The sequence below is a fragment of the Pristiophorus japonicus genome, chromosome 18, assembly GCF_044704955.1.
Source record: "Pristiophorus japonicus isolate sPriJap1 chromosome 18, sPriJap1.hap1, whole genome shotgun sequence".
In the NCBI taxonomy this organism is placed as follows: Eukaryota; Metazoa; Chordata; class Chondrichthyes; family Pristiophoridae; genus Pristiophorus; species Pristiophorus japonicus.
Window position 1 is genome coordinate 62,876,422 of NC_091994.1, and position 17,921 is coordinate 62,894,342.

The 17,921-nt window shown below is 51.4% G+C and overlaps 1 protein-coding gene across 1 annotated transcript in view; it reads left to right on the forward strand.

Moving 5' to 3' along the window:
• The window catches only part of hspg2 (heparan sulfate proteoglycan 2), a 643,156-nt gene that overhangs the window by 420,816 nt on the left and 204,419 nt on the right, over positions 1-17,921 (forward strand). Inside the window, 1 exon segment of the mRNA XM_070860710.1 lies at positions 13,506-13,606. Coding sequence (XP_070716811.1) covers positions 13,506-13,606 — 101 coding nt within the window.

Genomic DNA, 17,921 nt, shown 5'->3' on the forward strand with positions numbered 1-17,921 from the left:
GCAGTATTCACTCACACGTATATAGACTGGGGCAGTGTTTTCTCACGTATATAGACTGGGGCAGTATTCCCTCACACGTATATAGACTGGGGCAGTATTCACTCACGTATATAGACTGGGGCAGTATTCACTCACGTATATAGACTGGGGCAGTATACACTTACGAATATAGACTGGGGCAGTATACACTCACATATATAGACTGGGGCAGTATTCACTCACTTATATAGACTGGGGCAGTATACACTCACGTACATAGACTGGGGCAGTATTCCCTCACACGTATATAGACTGGGGCAGTATTCACTCACGTATGTAGGCTGGGGCAGTATACACTCGCGTATATAGACTGGGGCAGTATACACTCACACGTATATAGACTGGGGCAGTATTCACTCACGTATATAGACTGGGGCAGTATGCACTCACGTATATAGACTGGGGCAGTATTCACTCACGTATATAGACTGGGGCAGTATACACTCACACGTATATAGACTGGGGCAGTATTCACTCACGTATATAGACTGGGGCAGTATATACTCACGTATATAGACTGGGGCAGTATATACTCACGTATATAGACTGGGGCAGTATTCCCTCACACGTATATGGACTGGGGCAGTATACACTCACGTATATAGACTGGGGCAGTATTCCCTCACACGTATATAGACTGGGGCAGTATACACTCACGTATATAGACTGGGGCAGTATTCCCTCACACGTATATAGACTGGGGCAGTATACACTCACGTATATAGACTGGGGCAGTATTCCCTCACACGTATATAGACTGGGGCAGTATTCACTCACGTATATAGACTGGGGCAGTATACACTCACGTATATAGACTGGGGCAGTATATACTCACACGTATATAGACTGGGGCAGTGTACACTCACGTATATAGACTGGGGCAGTATACTCTCACGTATATAGACTGGGGCAGTCTATACTCATGTATACAGACTGGGGCAGTATTCACTCACTTATATAGACTGGGGCAGTATACACTCACACCTGTATAGACTGGGGCAGTATTCACTCACGTATATAGACTGGCGCAATATTCACTCACGTATATAGACTGGGGCAGTATACACTCACGTATATAGACTGGGGCAGTATATCCTCACACGTATATAGACTGGGGCAGAGTACACTCACGTATATAGACTGGGGCAGTATACTCTCACGTACATATACTGGGGCAGTCTATACTCATGTATACAGACTGGGGCAGTATTCACTCACTTATATAGACTGGGGCAGTATACACTCACACCTATATAGACTGGGGCAGTATTCACTCACGTATATAGACTGGGGCAGTATTCACTCACGTATATAGACTGGGGCAGTATACACTCACGTATATAGACTGGGGCAGTATATACTCACGTAAACTGGGGTAGTGTACACTCACGTATATAGACTGGGGCAGTATACTCTCACGTATATAGACTGGGGCAGTATACTCTCACGTATATAGACTGGGGCAGTATTCCCTCACACGTATATAGACTGGGGCAGTATTCCCTCACACATATATAGACTGGGGCAGTATTCACTCACACGTATATAGACTGGGGCAGTATATACTCACGTATATAGACTGGGGCAGTATATACTCACGTATATAGACTGGGGCAGTATTCCCTCACACGTATATGGACTGGGGCAGTATACACTCACGTATATTGACTGGGGCAGTATTCCCTCACACGTATATAGACTGGGGCAGTATACACTCACGTATATAGACTGGGGCAGTATTCCCTCACACGTATATAGACTGGGGCAGTATACACTCACGTATATAGACTGGGGCAGTATTCCCTCACACGTATATAGACTGGGGCAGTATTCACTCACGTATATAGACTGGGGCAGTATACACTCACGTATATAGACTGGGGCAGTATATACTCACACGTATATAGACTGGGGCAGTGTACACTCACGTATATAGACTGGGGCAGTATACTCTCACGTATATAGACTGGGGCAGTCTATACTCATGTATACAGACTGGGGCAGTATTCACTCACTTATATAGACTGGGGCAGTATACACTCACACCTATATAGACTGGGGCAGTATTCACTCACGTATATAGACTGGCGCAGTATTCACTCACGTATATAGACTGGGGCAGTATATACTCACACGTATATAGACTGGGGCAGTATACACTCACACGTATATAGACTGGGGCAGTATTCACTCACTATATAGACTGGGGCAGTATTCACTCACGTATATAGACTGGGGCAGTATGCACTCACGTATATAGACTGGGGCAGTATTCACTCACACGTATACAGACTTGGGCAGTATATGCACACGTATTTAGACTGGGGCAGTATACACTCACACGTATATAGACTGGGGCAGTATTCACTCACGTATATAGACTAGGGCAGTATACACTCACGTATATAGACTGGGGCAGTATATACTCACGTATATAGACTGGGGCAGTGTTCACTCAGGTATATAGACTGGGGCAGTATTCACTCACACGTATGTAGACTGGGGCAGTATACACTCACGTATATAGACTGGGGCAGTATACACTCACGTATATAGACTGGGGCAGTATACACTCACCTATATAGACTGGGGCAGTATACACACGTATATAGACTGGCGCAGTATTCACTCACGTAGATAGACTGGGGCAGTATACACTCAAGTATATAGACTGGGGCAGTATTCACTCACACGTATATAGACTGGGGCAGTATACACTCACGTATATAGACTGGGGCAGTATTCACTCACGTATATAAACTGGGGCAGTATACACTCACGTATATGGACTGGGGCAGTATACACTCACACGTATATAGACTGGGGCAGTATTCACTCACGTATATAGACTGGGGCAGTATACACTCACGTATATAGACTGGGGCAGTATTCACTCACGTATATAGACTGGGGCAGTATTCACTCACACGTATATAGACTGGGGCAGTGTATACTCACATATACAGACTGGGGCAGTATACACTCACACGTATATAGACTGGGGCAGTATACACTCACGTATATAGACTGGGGCAGTATACACTCACGTATATAGACTGGGGCAGTATATACTCACACGTATATAGACTGGGGCAGTATATACTCACACGTATATAGACTGGGGCAGTATTCACTCACGTATATAGACTGGGGCAGTATACACTCACACGTATATAGACTGGGGCAGTATACACTCACGTATATAGACTGGGGCAGTATACACTCACGTATATAGACTGGCGCAGTATTCACTCACGTATATAGACTGGGGCAGTATATACTCACACGTATATAGACTGGGGCAGTATACACTCACGTATATAGACTGGGGCAGTATTCACTCACACGTATATAGACTGGGGCAGTATTCACTCACGTATATAGACTGGGGCAGTATACACTCACGTATATAGACTGGGGCAGTATACACTCACGTATATAGACTGGGGCAGTATTCCCTCACACGTATATAGACTGGGGCAGTATTCACTCACACGTATGTAGACTGGGGCAGTATTCCCTCACACGTATATAGACTGGGGCAGTATTCACTCACATGTATATAGACTGGGGCAGTATACACTCACGTATATAGACTGGGGCAGTATTCACTCACACGTATGTAGACTGGGGCAGTATTCACTCACGTATATAGACTGGGGCAGTATTCACTCACGTATATAGACTGGGGCAGTATACACTCACGTATATAGACTGGGGCAGTATATACTCACGTAAACTGGGGCAGTGTACACTCACGTATATAGACTGGGGCAGTATACTCTCACGTATATAGACTGGGGCAGTATTCCCTCACACGTATATAGACTGGGGCAGTATTCCCTCACACGTATATAGACTGGGGCAGTATTCACTCACACGTATATAGACTGGGGCAGTATATACTCACGTATATAGACTGGGACAGTATATACTCGCGTATATAGACTGGGGCAGTATTCCCTCACACGTATATGGACTGGGGCAGTATACACTCACGTATATAGACTGGGGCAGTATTCCCTCACACGTATATAGACTGGGGCAGTATACACTCACGTATATAGACTGGGGCAGTATTCCCTCACACGTATATAGACTGGGGCAGTATACACTCACGTATATAGACTGGAGCAGTATTCCCTCACACGTATATAGACTGGGGCAGTATTCACTCACGTATATAGACTGGGGCAGTATTCACTCACGTATATAGACTGGGGCAGTATACACTCACGTATATAGACTGGGGCAGTATATACTCACACGTATATAGACTGGGGCAGTGTACACTCACGTATATAGACTGGGGCAGTATACTCTCACGTATATAGACTGGGGCAGTCTATACTCATGTATACAGACTGGGGCAGTATTCACTCACTTATATAGACTGGGGCAGTATACACTCACACCTATATAGACTGGGGCAGTATTCACTCACGTATATAGACTGGCGCAGTATTCACTCACGTATATAGACTGGGGCAGTATACACTCACGTATATAGACTGGGGCAGTATATACTCACACGTATATAGACTGGGGCAGTGTACACTCACGTATATAGACTGGGGCAGTATACTCTCACGTATATAGACTGGGGCAGTCTATACTCATGTATACAGACTGGGGCAGTATTCACTCACTTATATAGACTGGGGCAGTATACACTCACACCTATATAGACTGGGGCAGTATTCACTCACGTATATAGACTGGGGCAGTATTCACTCACGTATATAGACTGGGGCAGTATACACTCACGTATATAGACTGGGGCAGTATATACTCACGTAAACTGGGGCAGTGTACACTCACGTATATAGACTGGGGCAGTATACTCTCACGTATATAGACTGGGGCAGTATTCCCTCACACGTATATAGACTGGGGCAGTATTCCCTCACACGTATATAGACTGGGGCAGTATTCACTCACACGTATATAGACTGGGGCAGTATATACTCACGTATATAGACTGGGGCAGTATATACTCACGTATATAGACTGGGGCAGTATTCCCTCACACGTATATGGACTGGGGCAGTATACACTCACGTATATAGACTGGGGCAGTATTCCCTCACACGTATATAGACTGGGGCAGTATACACTCACGTATATAGACTGGGGCAGTATTCCCTCACACGTATATAGACTGGGGCAGTATACACTCACGTATATAGACTGGGGCAGTATTCCCTCACACGTATATAGACTGGGGCAGTATTCACTCACGTATATAGACTGGGGCAGTATTCACTCACGTATATAGACTGGGGCAGTATACACTCACGTATATAGACTGGGGCAGTATATACTCACACGTATATAGACTGGGGCAGTGTACACTCACGTATATAGACTGGGGCAGTATACTCTCACGTATATAGACTGGGGCAGTCTATACTCATGTTTACAGACTGGGGCAGTATTCACTCACTTATATAGACTGGGGCAGTATACACTCACACCTATATAGACTGGGGCAGTATTCACTCACGTATATAGACTGGCGCAGTATTCACTCACTATATAGACTGGGGCAGTATTCACTCACGTATATAGACTGGGGCAGTATGCACTCACGTATATAGACTGGGGCAGTATTCACTCACACGTATATAGACTGGGGCAGTGTATACTCACGTATATGGACTGAGGCAGTATTCCCTCACACGTATATAGACTGGGGCAGGATACACTCACACGCATATAGACTGGGGCAGTATATACTCACGTATATAGACTGGGGCAGTATTCCCTCACACGTATATAGACTGGGGCAGTATACACTCACGTATATAGACTGGGGCAGTATTCACTCACACGTATGTAGACTGGGGCAGCATATACTCGCGTATATAGACTAGGTCAGTATATACTCACGTATATAGACTGGGGCAGTATTCACTCACGTATATAGACTGGGGCAGTATTCACTCACACGTATATAGACTGGGGCAGTGTTTTCTCACGTATATAGACTGGGGCAGTATTCCCTCACACGTATATAGACTGGGGCAGTATTCACTCACGTATATAGACTGGGGCAGTATTCACTCACGTATATAGACTGGGGCAGTATACACTTACGAATATAGACTGGGGCAGTATACACTCACATATATAGACTGGGGCAGTATTCACTCACTTATATAGACTGGGGCAGTATACACTCACGTACATAGACTGGGGCAGTATTCCCTCACACGTATATAGACTGGGGCAGTATTCACTCACGTATGTAGGCTGGGGCAGTATACACTCGCGTATATAGACTGGGGCAGTATACACTCACACGTATATAGACTGGGGCAGTATTCACTCACGTATATAGACTGGGGCAGTATGCACTCACGTATATAGACTGGGGCAGTATTCACTCACGTATATAGACTGGGGCAGTATACACTCACACGTATATAGACTGGGGCAGTATTCACTCACGTATATAGACTGGGGCAGTATATACTCACGTATATAGACTGGGGCAGTATATACTCACGTATATAGACTGGGGCAGTATTCCCTCACACGTATATGGACTGGGGCAGTATACACTCACGTATATAGACTGGGGCAGTATTCCCTCACACGTATATAGACTGGGGCAGTATACACTCACGTATATAGACTGGGGCAGTATTCCCTCACACGTATATAGACTGGGGCAGTATACACTCACGTATATAGACTGGGGCAGTATTCCCTCACACGTATATAGACTGGGGCAGTATTCACTCACGTATATAGACTGGGGCAGTATACACTCACGTATATAGACTGGGGCAGTATATACTCACACGTATATAGACTGGGGCAGTGTACACTCACGTATATAGACTGGGGCAGTATACTCTCACGTATATAGACTGGGGCAGTCTATACTCATGTATACAGACTGGGGCAGTATTCACTCACTTATATAGACTGGGGCAGTATACACTCACACCTATATAGACTGGGGCAGTATTCACTCACGTATATAGACTGGCGCAGTATTCACTCACGTATATAGACTGGGGCAGTATACACTCACGTATATAGACTGGGGCAGTATATCCTCACACGTATATAGACTGGGGCAGAGTACACTCACGTATATAGACTGGGGCAGTATACTCTCATGTATATAGACTGGGGCAGTCTATACTCATGTATACAGACTGGGGCAGTATTCACTCACTTATATAGACTGGGGCAGTATACACTCACACCTATATAGACTGGGGCAGTATTCACTCACGTATATAGACTGGGGCAGTATTCACTCACGTATATAGACTGGGGCAGTATACACTCACGTATATAGACTGGGGCAGTATATACTCACGTAAACTGGGGTAGTGTACACTCACGTATATAGACTGGGGCAGTATACTCTCACGTATATAGACTGGGGCAGTATTCCCTCACACGTATATAGACTGGGGCAGTATTCCCTCACACATATATAGACTGGGGCAGTATTCACTCACACGTATATAGACTGGGGCAGTATATACTCACGTATATAGACTGGGGCAGTATATACTCACGTATATAGACTGGGGCAGTATATACTCACGTATATAGACTGGGGCAGTATTCCCTCACACGTATATGGACTGGGGCAGTATACACTCACGTATATAGACTGGGGCAGTATTCCCTCACACGTATATAGACTGGGGCAGTATACACTCACGTATATAGACTGGGGCAGTATTCCCTCACACGTATATAGACTGGGGCAGTATACACTCACGTATATAGACTGGGGCAGTATTCCCTCACACGTATATAGACTGGGGCAGTATTCACTCACGTATATAGACTGGGGCAGTATTCACTCACGTATATAGACTGGGGCAGTATACACTCACGTATATAGACTGGGGCAGTATATACTCACACGTATATAGACTGGGGCAGTGTACACTCACGTATATAGACTGGGGCAGTATACTCTCACGTATATAGACTGGGGCAGTCTATACTCATGTATACAGACTGGGGCAGTATTCACTCACTTATATAGACTGGGGCAGTATACACTCACACCTATATAGACTGGGGCAGTATTCACTCACGTATATAGACTGGCGCAGTATTCACTCACGTATATAGACTGGGGCAGTATATACTCACACGTATATAGACTGGGGCAGTATACACTCACACGTATATAGACTGGGGCAGTATTCACTCACTATATAGACTGGGGCAGTATTCACTCACGTATATAGACTGGGGCAGTATGCACTCACGTATATAGACTGGGGCAGTATTCACTCACACGTATATAGAATGGGGCAGTATATACACACGTATTTAGACTGGGGCAGTATACACTCACACGTATATAGACTGGGGCAGTATTCACTCACGTATATAGACTAGGGCAGTATACACTCACGTATATAGACTGGGGCAGTATATACTCACGTATATAGACTGGGGCAGTGTTCACTCAGGTATATAGACTGGGGCAGTATTCACTCACACGTATGTAGACTGGGGCAGTATACACTCACGTATATAGACTGGGGCAGTATACACTCACGTATATAGACTGGGGCAGTATACACTCACCTATATAGACTGGGGCAGTATACACACGTATATAGACTGGCGCAGTATTCACTCACGTAGATAGACTGGGGCAGTATACACTCAAGTATATAGACTGGGGCAGTATTCACTCACACGTATATAGACTGGGGCAGTATACACTCACGTATATAGACTGGGGCAGTATTCACTCACGTATATAGACTGGGGCAGTATACACTCACGTATATGGACTGGGGCAGTATACACTCACACGTATATAGACTGGGGCAGTATTCACTCACGTATATAGACTGGGGCAGTATACACTCACGTATATAGACTGGGGCAGTATTCACTCACACGTATATAGACTGGGGCAGTATATACTCACATATACAGACTGGGGCAGTATACACTCACGTATATAGACTGGGGCAGTATACACTCACGTATACAGACTGGGGCAGTATACACTCACGTATATAGACTGGGGCAGTATACACTCACGTATATAGACTGGGGCAGTATATACTCACACGTATATAGACTGGGGCAGTATATACTCACACGTATATAGACTGGGGCAGTATTCACTCACGTATATAGACTGGGGCAGTATACACTCACACGTATATAGACTGGGGCAGTATACACTCACGTATATAGACTGGGGCAGTATACACTCACGTATATAGACTGGCGCAGTATTCACTCACGTATATAGACTGGGGCAGTATATACTCACACGTATATAGACTGGGGCAGTATACACTCACGTATATAGACTGGGGCAGTATTCACTCACACGTATATAGACTGGGGCAGTATTCACTCACGTATATAGACTGGGGCAGTATACACTCACGTATATAGACTGGGGCAGTATACACTCACGTATATAGACTGGGGCAGTATTCCCTCACACGTATATAGACTGGGGCAGTATTCACTCACACGTATGTAGACTGGGGCAGTATTCCCTCACACGTATATAGACTGGGGCAGTATTCACTCACATGTATATAGACTGGGGCAGTATACACTCACGTATATAGACTGGGGCAGTATTCACTCACACGTATGTAGACTGGGGCAGTATTCACTCACACGTATGTAGACTGGGGCAGTATTCACTCACACGTATATAGACTGGGGCAGTATTCACTCACGTATATAGACTGGGGCAGTATACACTCACGTATATAGACTGGGGCAGTATTCACTCACGTATATAGACTGGGGCAGTATATACTCACGTATATAGACTGGGGCAGTATTCACTCACGTATATAGACTGGGGCAGTATACACTCACACGTATATAGACTGGGGCAGTATTCACTCACGTATATAGACTGGGGCAGTATTCACTCACACGTATATAGACTGGGGCAGTATACACTCACGTATATAGACTGGGGCAATATATACTCACGTATATAGACTGGGGCAGTATACACTCACGTATATAGACTGGGGCAGTATATACTCACACGTATATAGACTGGGGCAGTATTCACTCACACGTATATAGACTGGGGCAGTATTCCCTCACGTATATAGACTGTGGCAGTATTCCCTCACCTATATGGACTGAGGCAGTATATACTCACGTATGTAGACTGGGGCAGTATTCACTCACACGTATATAGACTGGGGCCGTATTCACTCACACGTATATAGACTGGGGCAGTATACACTCACGTATCTCGACTGGGGCAGTATTCACTCACGTATATAGACTGGGGCAGTACTCACTCACACGTATATAGACTGGGGCAGGATACACTCACGTATATAGACTGGGGCAGTACTCCCTCACACGTATATAGACTGGGGCAGTATATACTCACGTATATAGACTGGGGCAGTATACACTCACGTATATAGACTGGGGCAATATATACTCACGTATATAGACTGGGGCAGTATACACTCACGTATATAGACTGGGGCAGTATATACTCACACGTATATAGACTGGGGCAGTATTCACTCACACGTATATAGACTGGGGCAGTATTCCCTCACGTATATAGACTGTGGCAGTATTCCCTCACCTATATGGACTGAGGCAGTATATACTCACGTATGTAGACTGGGGCAGTATTCACTCACACGTATATAGACTGGGGCCGTATTCACTCACACGTATATAGACTGGGGCAGTATATACTCACGTATATAGACTGGGGCAGTATACACTCACACGTATATAGACTGGGGCAGTATACACTCACGTATATAGACTGGGGCAGTATTCACTCACGTATATAGACTGGGGCAGTATACACTGACACGTATATAGACTGGGGCAGTATTCACTCACACGTATATAGACTGGGGCAGTATTCACTCACATATATAGACTGGGGCAGTATTCCCTCACACGTATATAGACTGGGGCAGTATTCACTCACATATATATAGACTGGGGCAGTATGCACTCACGTATATAGACTGGGGCAGTATACACTCACGTATATAGACTGGGGCAGTATTCACTCACACGTATATAGATTGGGGCAGTATTCACTCACGTATATAGACTGGGGCAGTATACACTCACGTATATAGACTGGGGCAGTCTACACTCACGTATATAAAATGGGGCAGTATACACTCACACGTATATAGACTGGGGCAGTATTCACTCACGTATATAGACTGGGGCAGTATTCACTCACACGTATATAGACTGGGGCAGTATTCACTCACGTATATAGACTGGGGCAGTATTCACTCACGTATATAGACTGGGGCAGTATACACTCACACGTATATGGACTGGGGCAGTATATACTCACACGTATATAGACTGGGGCAGTATATACTCACACGTATATAGACTGGGGCAGTATTCACTCACACGTATATAGACTGGGGCAGTATACACTCACGTATATAGACTGGGGCAGTATTCACTCACGTATATAGACTGGGGCAGTACTCACTCACACGTATATAGACTGGGGCAGTAGACACTCACACGTATATAGACTGGGGCAGTATACACTCACGTATATCGACTGGGGCAGTATACACTCACACGTATATAGACTGGGGCAGTATTCCCTCACGTATATAGACTGGGGCAGTATTCACTCACGTATATAGACTGGGGCAGTATGCACTCACGTATATAGACTGGGGCAGTATACACTCACACGTATATAGACTGGGGCAGTATACACTCACGTATATAGACTGGGGCAGTATTCACTCACGTATATAGACTGGGGCAGTATACACTCACGTATATAGAATGGGGCAATATACACTCACACGTATATAGACTGGGGCAGTATTCCCTCACACGTATATAGACTGGGGCAGTATACACTCACACGTATATGGACTGGGGCAGTATTCACTCACGTATATAGACTGGGGCAGTATACACTCACGTATATAGACTGGGGCAGTATTCACTCACGTATATAGACTGGGGCAGTATATACTCACGTATATAGACTGGGGCAGTATTCACTCACGTATATAGACTGGGGCAGTATACACTCACGTATATAGACTGGGGCAGTATACACTCACGTATATTGACTGGGGCAGTATTCCCTCACACGTATATAGACTGGGGCAGTATTCACTCACGTATATAGACTGGGGCAGTATACACTCACGTATATAGACTGGGGCAGTATACACTCACGTATATTGACTGGGGCAGTATTCCCTCACACGTATATAGACTGGGGCAGTATTCACTCACGTATATAGACTGGGGCAGTATTCACTCACGTATATAGACTGGGGCAGTATACACTCACGTATATAGACTGGGGCAGTATACACTCACGTATATTGACTGGGGCAGTATTCCCTCACACGTATATAGACTGGGGCAGTATTCACTCACGTATTTCGACTGGGGCAGTATACACTCACGTATATAGACTGGGGCAGTTTCCACTCACGTATATAGACTGGGGCAGTATTCCCTCACACGTATATAGACTGGGGCAGTATTCCCTCACACGTATATCGACTGGGGCAGTATATACTCACGTATATAGACTGGAGCAGTATTCCCTCACACGTATATAGACTGGGGCAGTATTCCCTCACACGTATATAGACTGGGGCAGTATTCCCTCACACGTCTATGGACTGGGGCAGTATACACTCACGTATATAGACTGGGGCAGTATTCCCTCACACGTATATAGACTGGGGCAGTATTCCCTCACACTTATATAGACTGGGGCAGTATTCCCTCACACGTATATAGACTGGGGCAGTATATACTCACGTATATAGACTGGGGCAGTATTCCCTCACACGTATATAGACTGGGGCAGTATTCCCTCACACGTATATAGACTGGGGCAGTATACACTCACACGTATATAGACTGGGGCAGTATACACTCACGTATATAGACTGGGGCAGTATTCCCTCACACGTATATAGACTGGGGCAGTATTCCCTCACACGTATATAGACTGGGGCTGTATTCACTCACGTATATTGACTGGGGCAGTATACACTCACGTATATAGACTGGGGCAGTATTCCCTCACACGTATATAGACTGGGGCAGTATACACTCACACGTATATAGACTGGGGCAGTATACACTCACACGTATATAGACTGGGGCAGTATACACTCACGTATATAGACTGGGGCAGTATTCCCTCACACGTTTTTAGACTGGGGCAGTATTCCCTCACATGTATATAGACTGGGGCAGTATACCATGACGTGTTTTATCCCATTTTGATTGCCCCTTTGTATTAAAGTCTTTCTTTTGTTTACGATTCAACACTACCTCAAAGCCGCTATGTGTTGGTTTTTAGTTTTGTATCCTGTTTAAGATTGTGTTGTTAAGTGTATTGGTGTTGGTGTTCTTGCTGTAAGGATATCGATCTACCTGTGATGTGCATCTACCTGTTTTATCTACAGTCCCCTCTTTCAAAGCCATAACAGTGACAGTGGAAGAACCAAAGACACAAACAGTGAGATCTGGCATTACAGTCAACTTTATCTGTACAGCAAAGAGTCAGGTAAACATCCCCGCGAGTCGCTCCGTGTCAAGGCCTCGCTCCGTGTCAGGGCCTCGCTCCGTGTCAGGGCCTCGCTCCGTGTCAGGGCCTCGCTCCGTGTCAAGGCTTCGCTCCGTGTCAGGGCCTCGCTCCGTGTCAAGGCCTCGCTCCGTGTCAGGGCCTCGCTCCGTGTCAGGGCCTCGCTCCGTGTCAGGGCCTCGCTCCGTGCCAGTACGTCATTCTGTGTCCCCGTACCCGTGAGTCGCCCCGTGCTTGCGAGTCGAGTAGCTCCATGTCAGGGCCTCGCTCCGTGTCAGGGCCTCGCTCCATGCCTGCAAGTCGCTCCGTGTCAGGGCCTCGCTCCGTGCCCGTGAGTCGCTCGGTGTCCCTGTGCCCACGAGTAAGTCGCTCTGTGCCCGCGAGTCGAGTCGCTCCGTGCCCGCGAGTAAGTCGCTCCGTGCCCGGGGGTCGCTCCGTGCCCGCGAGTCGAGTCGCTCCGTGCCCGCGGGTAAGTCACTCCGTGCCCGCGAGTTGGGTCGCTCCGTGCCCACGAGTCGAGTCGCTCCATGCCCGTGAGTCGAGTAGCTGCGGGTCGCTCTGTGCCCACGAGTCGAGTAGCTCCGTGCCTGCGGGTCGCTCTGTGCCCGCGAGTCGAGTCGCTCTGTGCCCGTGAGTCGAGTCGCTCCGTGCCTGCGGGTCGCTCTGTGCCCGCGAGTCGAGTCGCTCTGTGCCCGCGAGTCGAGTCGCTCTGTGCCCGCGAGTCGAGTCGCTCTGTGCCCGCGAGTCGAGTCGCTCCGTGCCCGCGGGTCGCTCTGTGCCCGCGAGTCGAGTCGCTCTGTGCCCGCGAGTCGAGTCGCTCCGTGCCTGCGGGTCGCTCTGTGCCCGCGAGTCGAGTCGCTCCGTGCCTGCGGGTCGCTCTGTGCCCGCGAGTCGAGTAGCTCCGTGCCTGCGGGTCGCTCTGTGCCCGTGAGTCGAGTCGCTCTGTGCCCGTGAGTCGAGTCGCTCCGTGCCTGCGGGTCGCTCTGTGCCCGCGAGTCGAGTCGCTCCGTGCCTGCGGGTCGCTCTGTGCCCGCGAGTCGAGTCGCTCCGTGCCTGCGGGTCGCTCTGTGCCCGCGAGTCGAGTAGCTCCGTGCCCGCGGGTCGAGTCTCTCCGTGCCTGCGGGTCGCTCTGTGCCCGCGAGTCGAGTCGCTCCGTGCCCGTGAGTCGAGCAGCTTCGTGCCCGCGGGTCGAGTCTCTCCGTGCCTGCGGGTCGCTCTGTGCCCGCGAGTCGAGTAGCTCCGTGCCCGCGGGTCGAGTCTCTCCGTGCCTGCGGGTCGCTCTGTGCCCGCGAGTCGAGTAGCTCCGTGCCCGTGAGTCGAGCAGCTTCGTGCCTGCGGGTCGCTCCGTGCCCGCGAGTCGAGTAGCTCCGTGCCCGCGAGTCGAGTAGCTCCGTGCCCGCGGGTCTAGTCTCTCCGTGCCTGCGGGTCGCTCTGTGCCCGCGAGTCGAGTAGCTCCGTGCCCGCGGGTCGAGTCTCTCCGTGCCTGCGGGTCGCTCTGTGCCCGCGAGTCGAGTCGCTCCGTGCCCGTGAGTCGAGCAGCTTCGTGCCCGCGAGTCGAGTCTCTCCGTGCCTGCGGGTCGAGTCTCTCCGTGCCTGCGGGTCGCTCTGTGCCCGCGAGTCGAGTAGCTCCGTGCCCGCGGGTCGAGTCTCTCCGTGCCTGCGGGTCGCTCTGTGCCCGCGAGTCGAGTAGCTCCGTGCCTGCGGGTCGAGTCGCAACGTGCCTGCGGGTCGCTCTGTGCCCGCGAGTCGAGTAGCTCCGTGCCCGCGGGTTGAGTCTCTCCGTGCCTGCGGGTCGCTCTGTGCCCGCGAGTCGAGTAGCTCCGTGCCCGCGGGTCGAGTCTCTCCGTGCCTGCGGGTCGCTCTGTGCCCGCGAGTCGAGTAGCTCCGTGCCCGCGGGTTGAGTCTCTCCGTGCCTGCGGGTCGCTCTGTGCCCACGGGTCGAGTCTCTCCGTGCCTGCGGGTCGCTCCGTGCCCGCGAGTCGAGTAGCTCCGTGTCCGCGGGTCGAGTCTCTCCGTGCATGCGGGTCGCTCTGTGCCCACAGGGCGAGTCTCTCTGTGCCCACGGGTCGAGTCTCTCCGTGCCTGCGGGTCGCTCCGTGCCTGCGGGTCGCTCTGTGCCCACGGGTCGAGTCGCTCTGTGCCCGCGGGTCGAGTCTCTCCGTGCCTGCGGGTCGTTCTGTGCCCACGCCCACGGGTCGAGTCCCTCCGTGCCTGCGGGTCGCTCCGTGCCTGCGGGTCGCTCTGTGCCCACGGGTCGAGTCGCTCTGTGCCCGCGGGTCGCTCTGTGCCCGCGGGTCGAGTCGCTCCGTGCCTGCGGGTCGCTCTGTGCCCGCGAGTCGAGTAGCTCCGTGTCCGCGGGTCGAGTCTCTCCGTGCCTGCGGGTCGCTCTGTGCCCACAGGGCGAGTCTCTCTGTGCCCACGGGTCGAGTCTCTCCGTGCCTGCGGGTCGCTCCGTGCCTGCGGGTCGCTCTGTGCCCACGGGTCGAGTCGCTCTGTGCCCGCGGGTCGAGTCTCTCCGTGCCTGCGGGTCGTTCTGTGCCCACGCCCACGGGTCGAGTCCCTCCGTGCCTGCGGGTCGCTCCGTGCCTGCGGGTCGCTCTGTGCCCACGGGTCGAGTCGCTCTGTGCCCGCGGGTCGAGTCTCTCCGTGCCGGCGAGTCGAGTTGCTCCGTGCCTGCGGGTCGCTCTGTGCCCACAGGGCGAGTCTCTCCGTGCCCGCGGGTCGAGTCTCTCCGTGCCTGCGGGTCGCTCCGTGCCCACGGGTCGCTCTGTGCCCACAGGGCGAGTCTCTCCGTGCCCGCGGGTCGAGTCTCTCCGTGCCTGCGGGTCGCTCCGTGCCTGCGGGTCGCTCTGTGCCCGCGGGTCGAGTCTCTCCGTGCCTGCGGGTCGCTCCGTGTCCACGGGTCGAGTCGCTCCGTGTCCACGAGTCGAGTAGCTCCGTGTCCACGGGTCGAATCTCTCCGTGCCTGCGGGTCGCTCTGTGCCCACGGGTCGAGTCGCTCCGTGCCCGCGGGTCGAGTCTCTCCGTGCCTGCGGGTCGCTCCGTGCCCACGGGTCGAGTCTCTCCGTGCCCGCGGGTCGAGTCGCTCCGTGCCCGCGGGTCGAGTCGCTCCGTGCCTGCGGGTCGCTCCGTGCCCACGGGTCGAGTCTCTCCGTGCCCGCGGGTCGAGTCGCTCCGTGCCCGCGGGTCGAGTCGCTCCGTGCCTGCGGGTCGCTCCGTGCCCACGGGTCGAGTCGCTCCGTGCCCGCGGGTCGAGTCGCTCCGTGCCTGCGGGTCGCTCTGTGCCTGCGGGTCGAGTCGCTCCGTGCCCGCGGGTCGAGTCTCTCCGTGCCCACGGGTCGAGTCGCTCTGTGCCTGCGGGTCGCTCTGTGCCCACAGGTCGCGTCTCTCCGTGCCTGCGGGTTGAGTCTCTTCGTGCCCGCGAGTCGAGTCGCTCCGTGTCCACGGGTCGAGTCGCTCCGTGCCTGCGGGTCGCTCTGTGCCCGCGGGTCGAGTCGCTCCGTGTCCACGGGTCGAGTCGCTCCGTGTCCACGGGTCGAGTCGCTCTGTGCCCGCGGGTCGAGTTGCTCCGTGCCCGCGAGTCGAGTTGCTCCATGCCTGCGGGTCGCTCTGTGCCCACAGGGCGAGTCTCTCTGTGCCCACGGGTCGAGTCTCTCCGTGCCTGCGGGTCGCTCTGTGCCCACGGGTCGAGTAGCTCCGTGTCCGCGGGTCGAGTCTCTCCGTGCCTGCGGGTCGCTCTGTGCCCACAGGGCGAGTCTCTCTGTGCCCACGGGTCGAGTCTCTCCGTGCCTGCGGGTCGCTCCGTGCCCACGGGTCGAGTCGCTCTGTGTCCACGGGTCGAGTCTCTCCGTGCCGGCGAGTCAAGTTGCTCCGTGCCTGCGGGTCGTTCTGTGCCCACGCCCACGGGTCGAGTCCCTCCGTGCCTGCGGGTCGCTCTGTGCCCACGGGTCGAGTCGCTCTGTGTCCACGGGTCGAGTCTCTCCGTGCCGGCGAGTCGAGTTGCTCCGTGCCTGCGGGTCGCTCTGTGCCCACAGGGCGAGTCTCTCTGTGCCCACGGGTCGAGTCTCTCCGTGCCTGCGGGTCGCTCCGTGCCCACGGGTCGAGGCGCTCCGTGCCTGCGGGTCGCTCTGTGCCCACAGGGCGAGTCTCTCCGTGCCCGCGGGTCGAGTCTCTCCGTGCCTGCGGGTCGCTCCGTGCCCACGGGTCGCTCTGTGCCCACAGGGCGAGTCTCTCCGTGCCCGCGGGTCGAGTCTCTCCGTGCCTGCGGGTCGCTCCGTGCCCACGGGTCGAGTCTCTC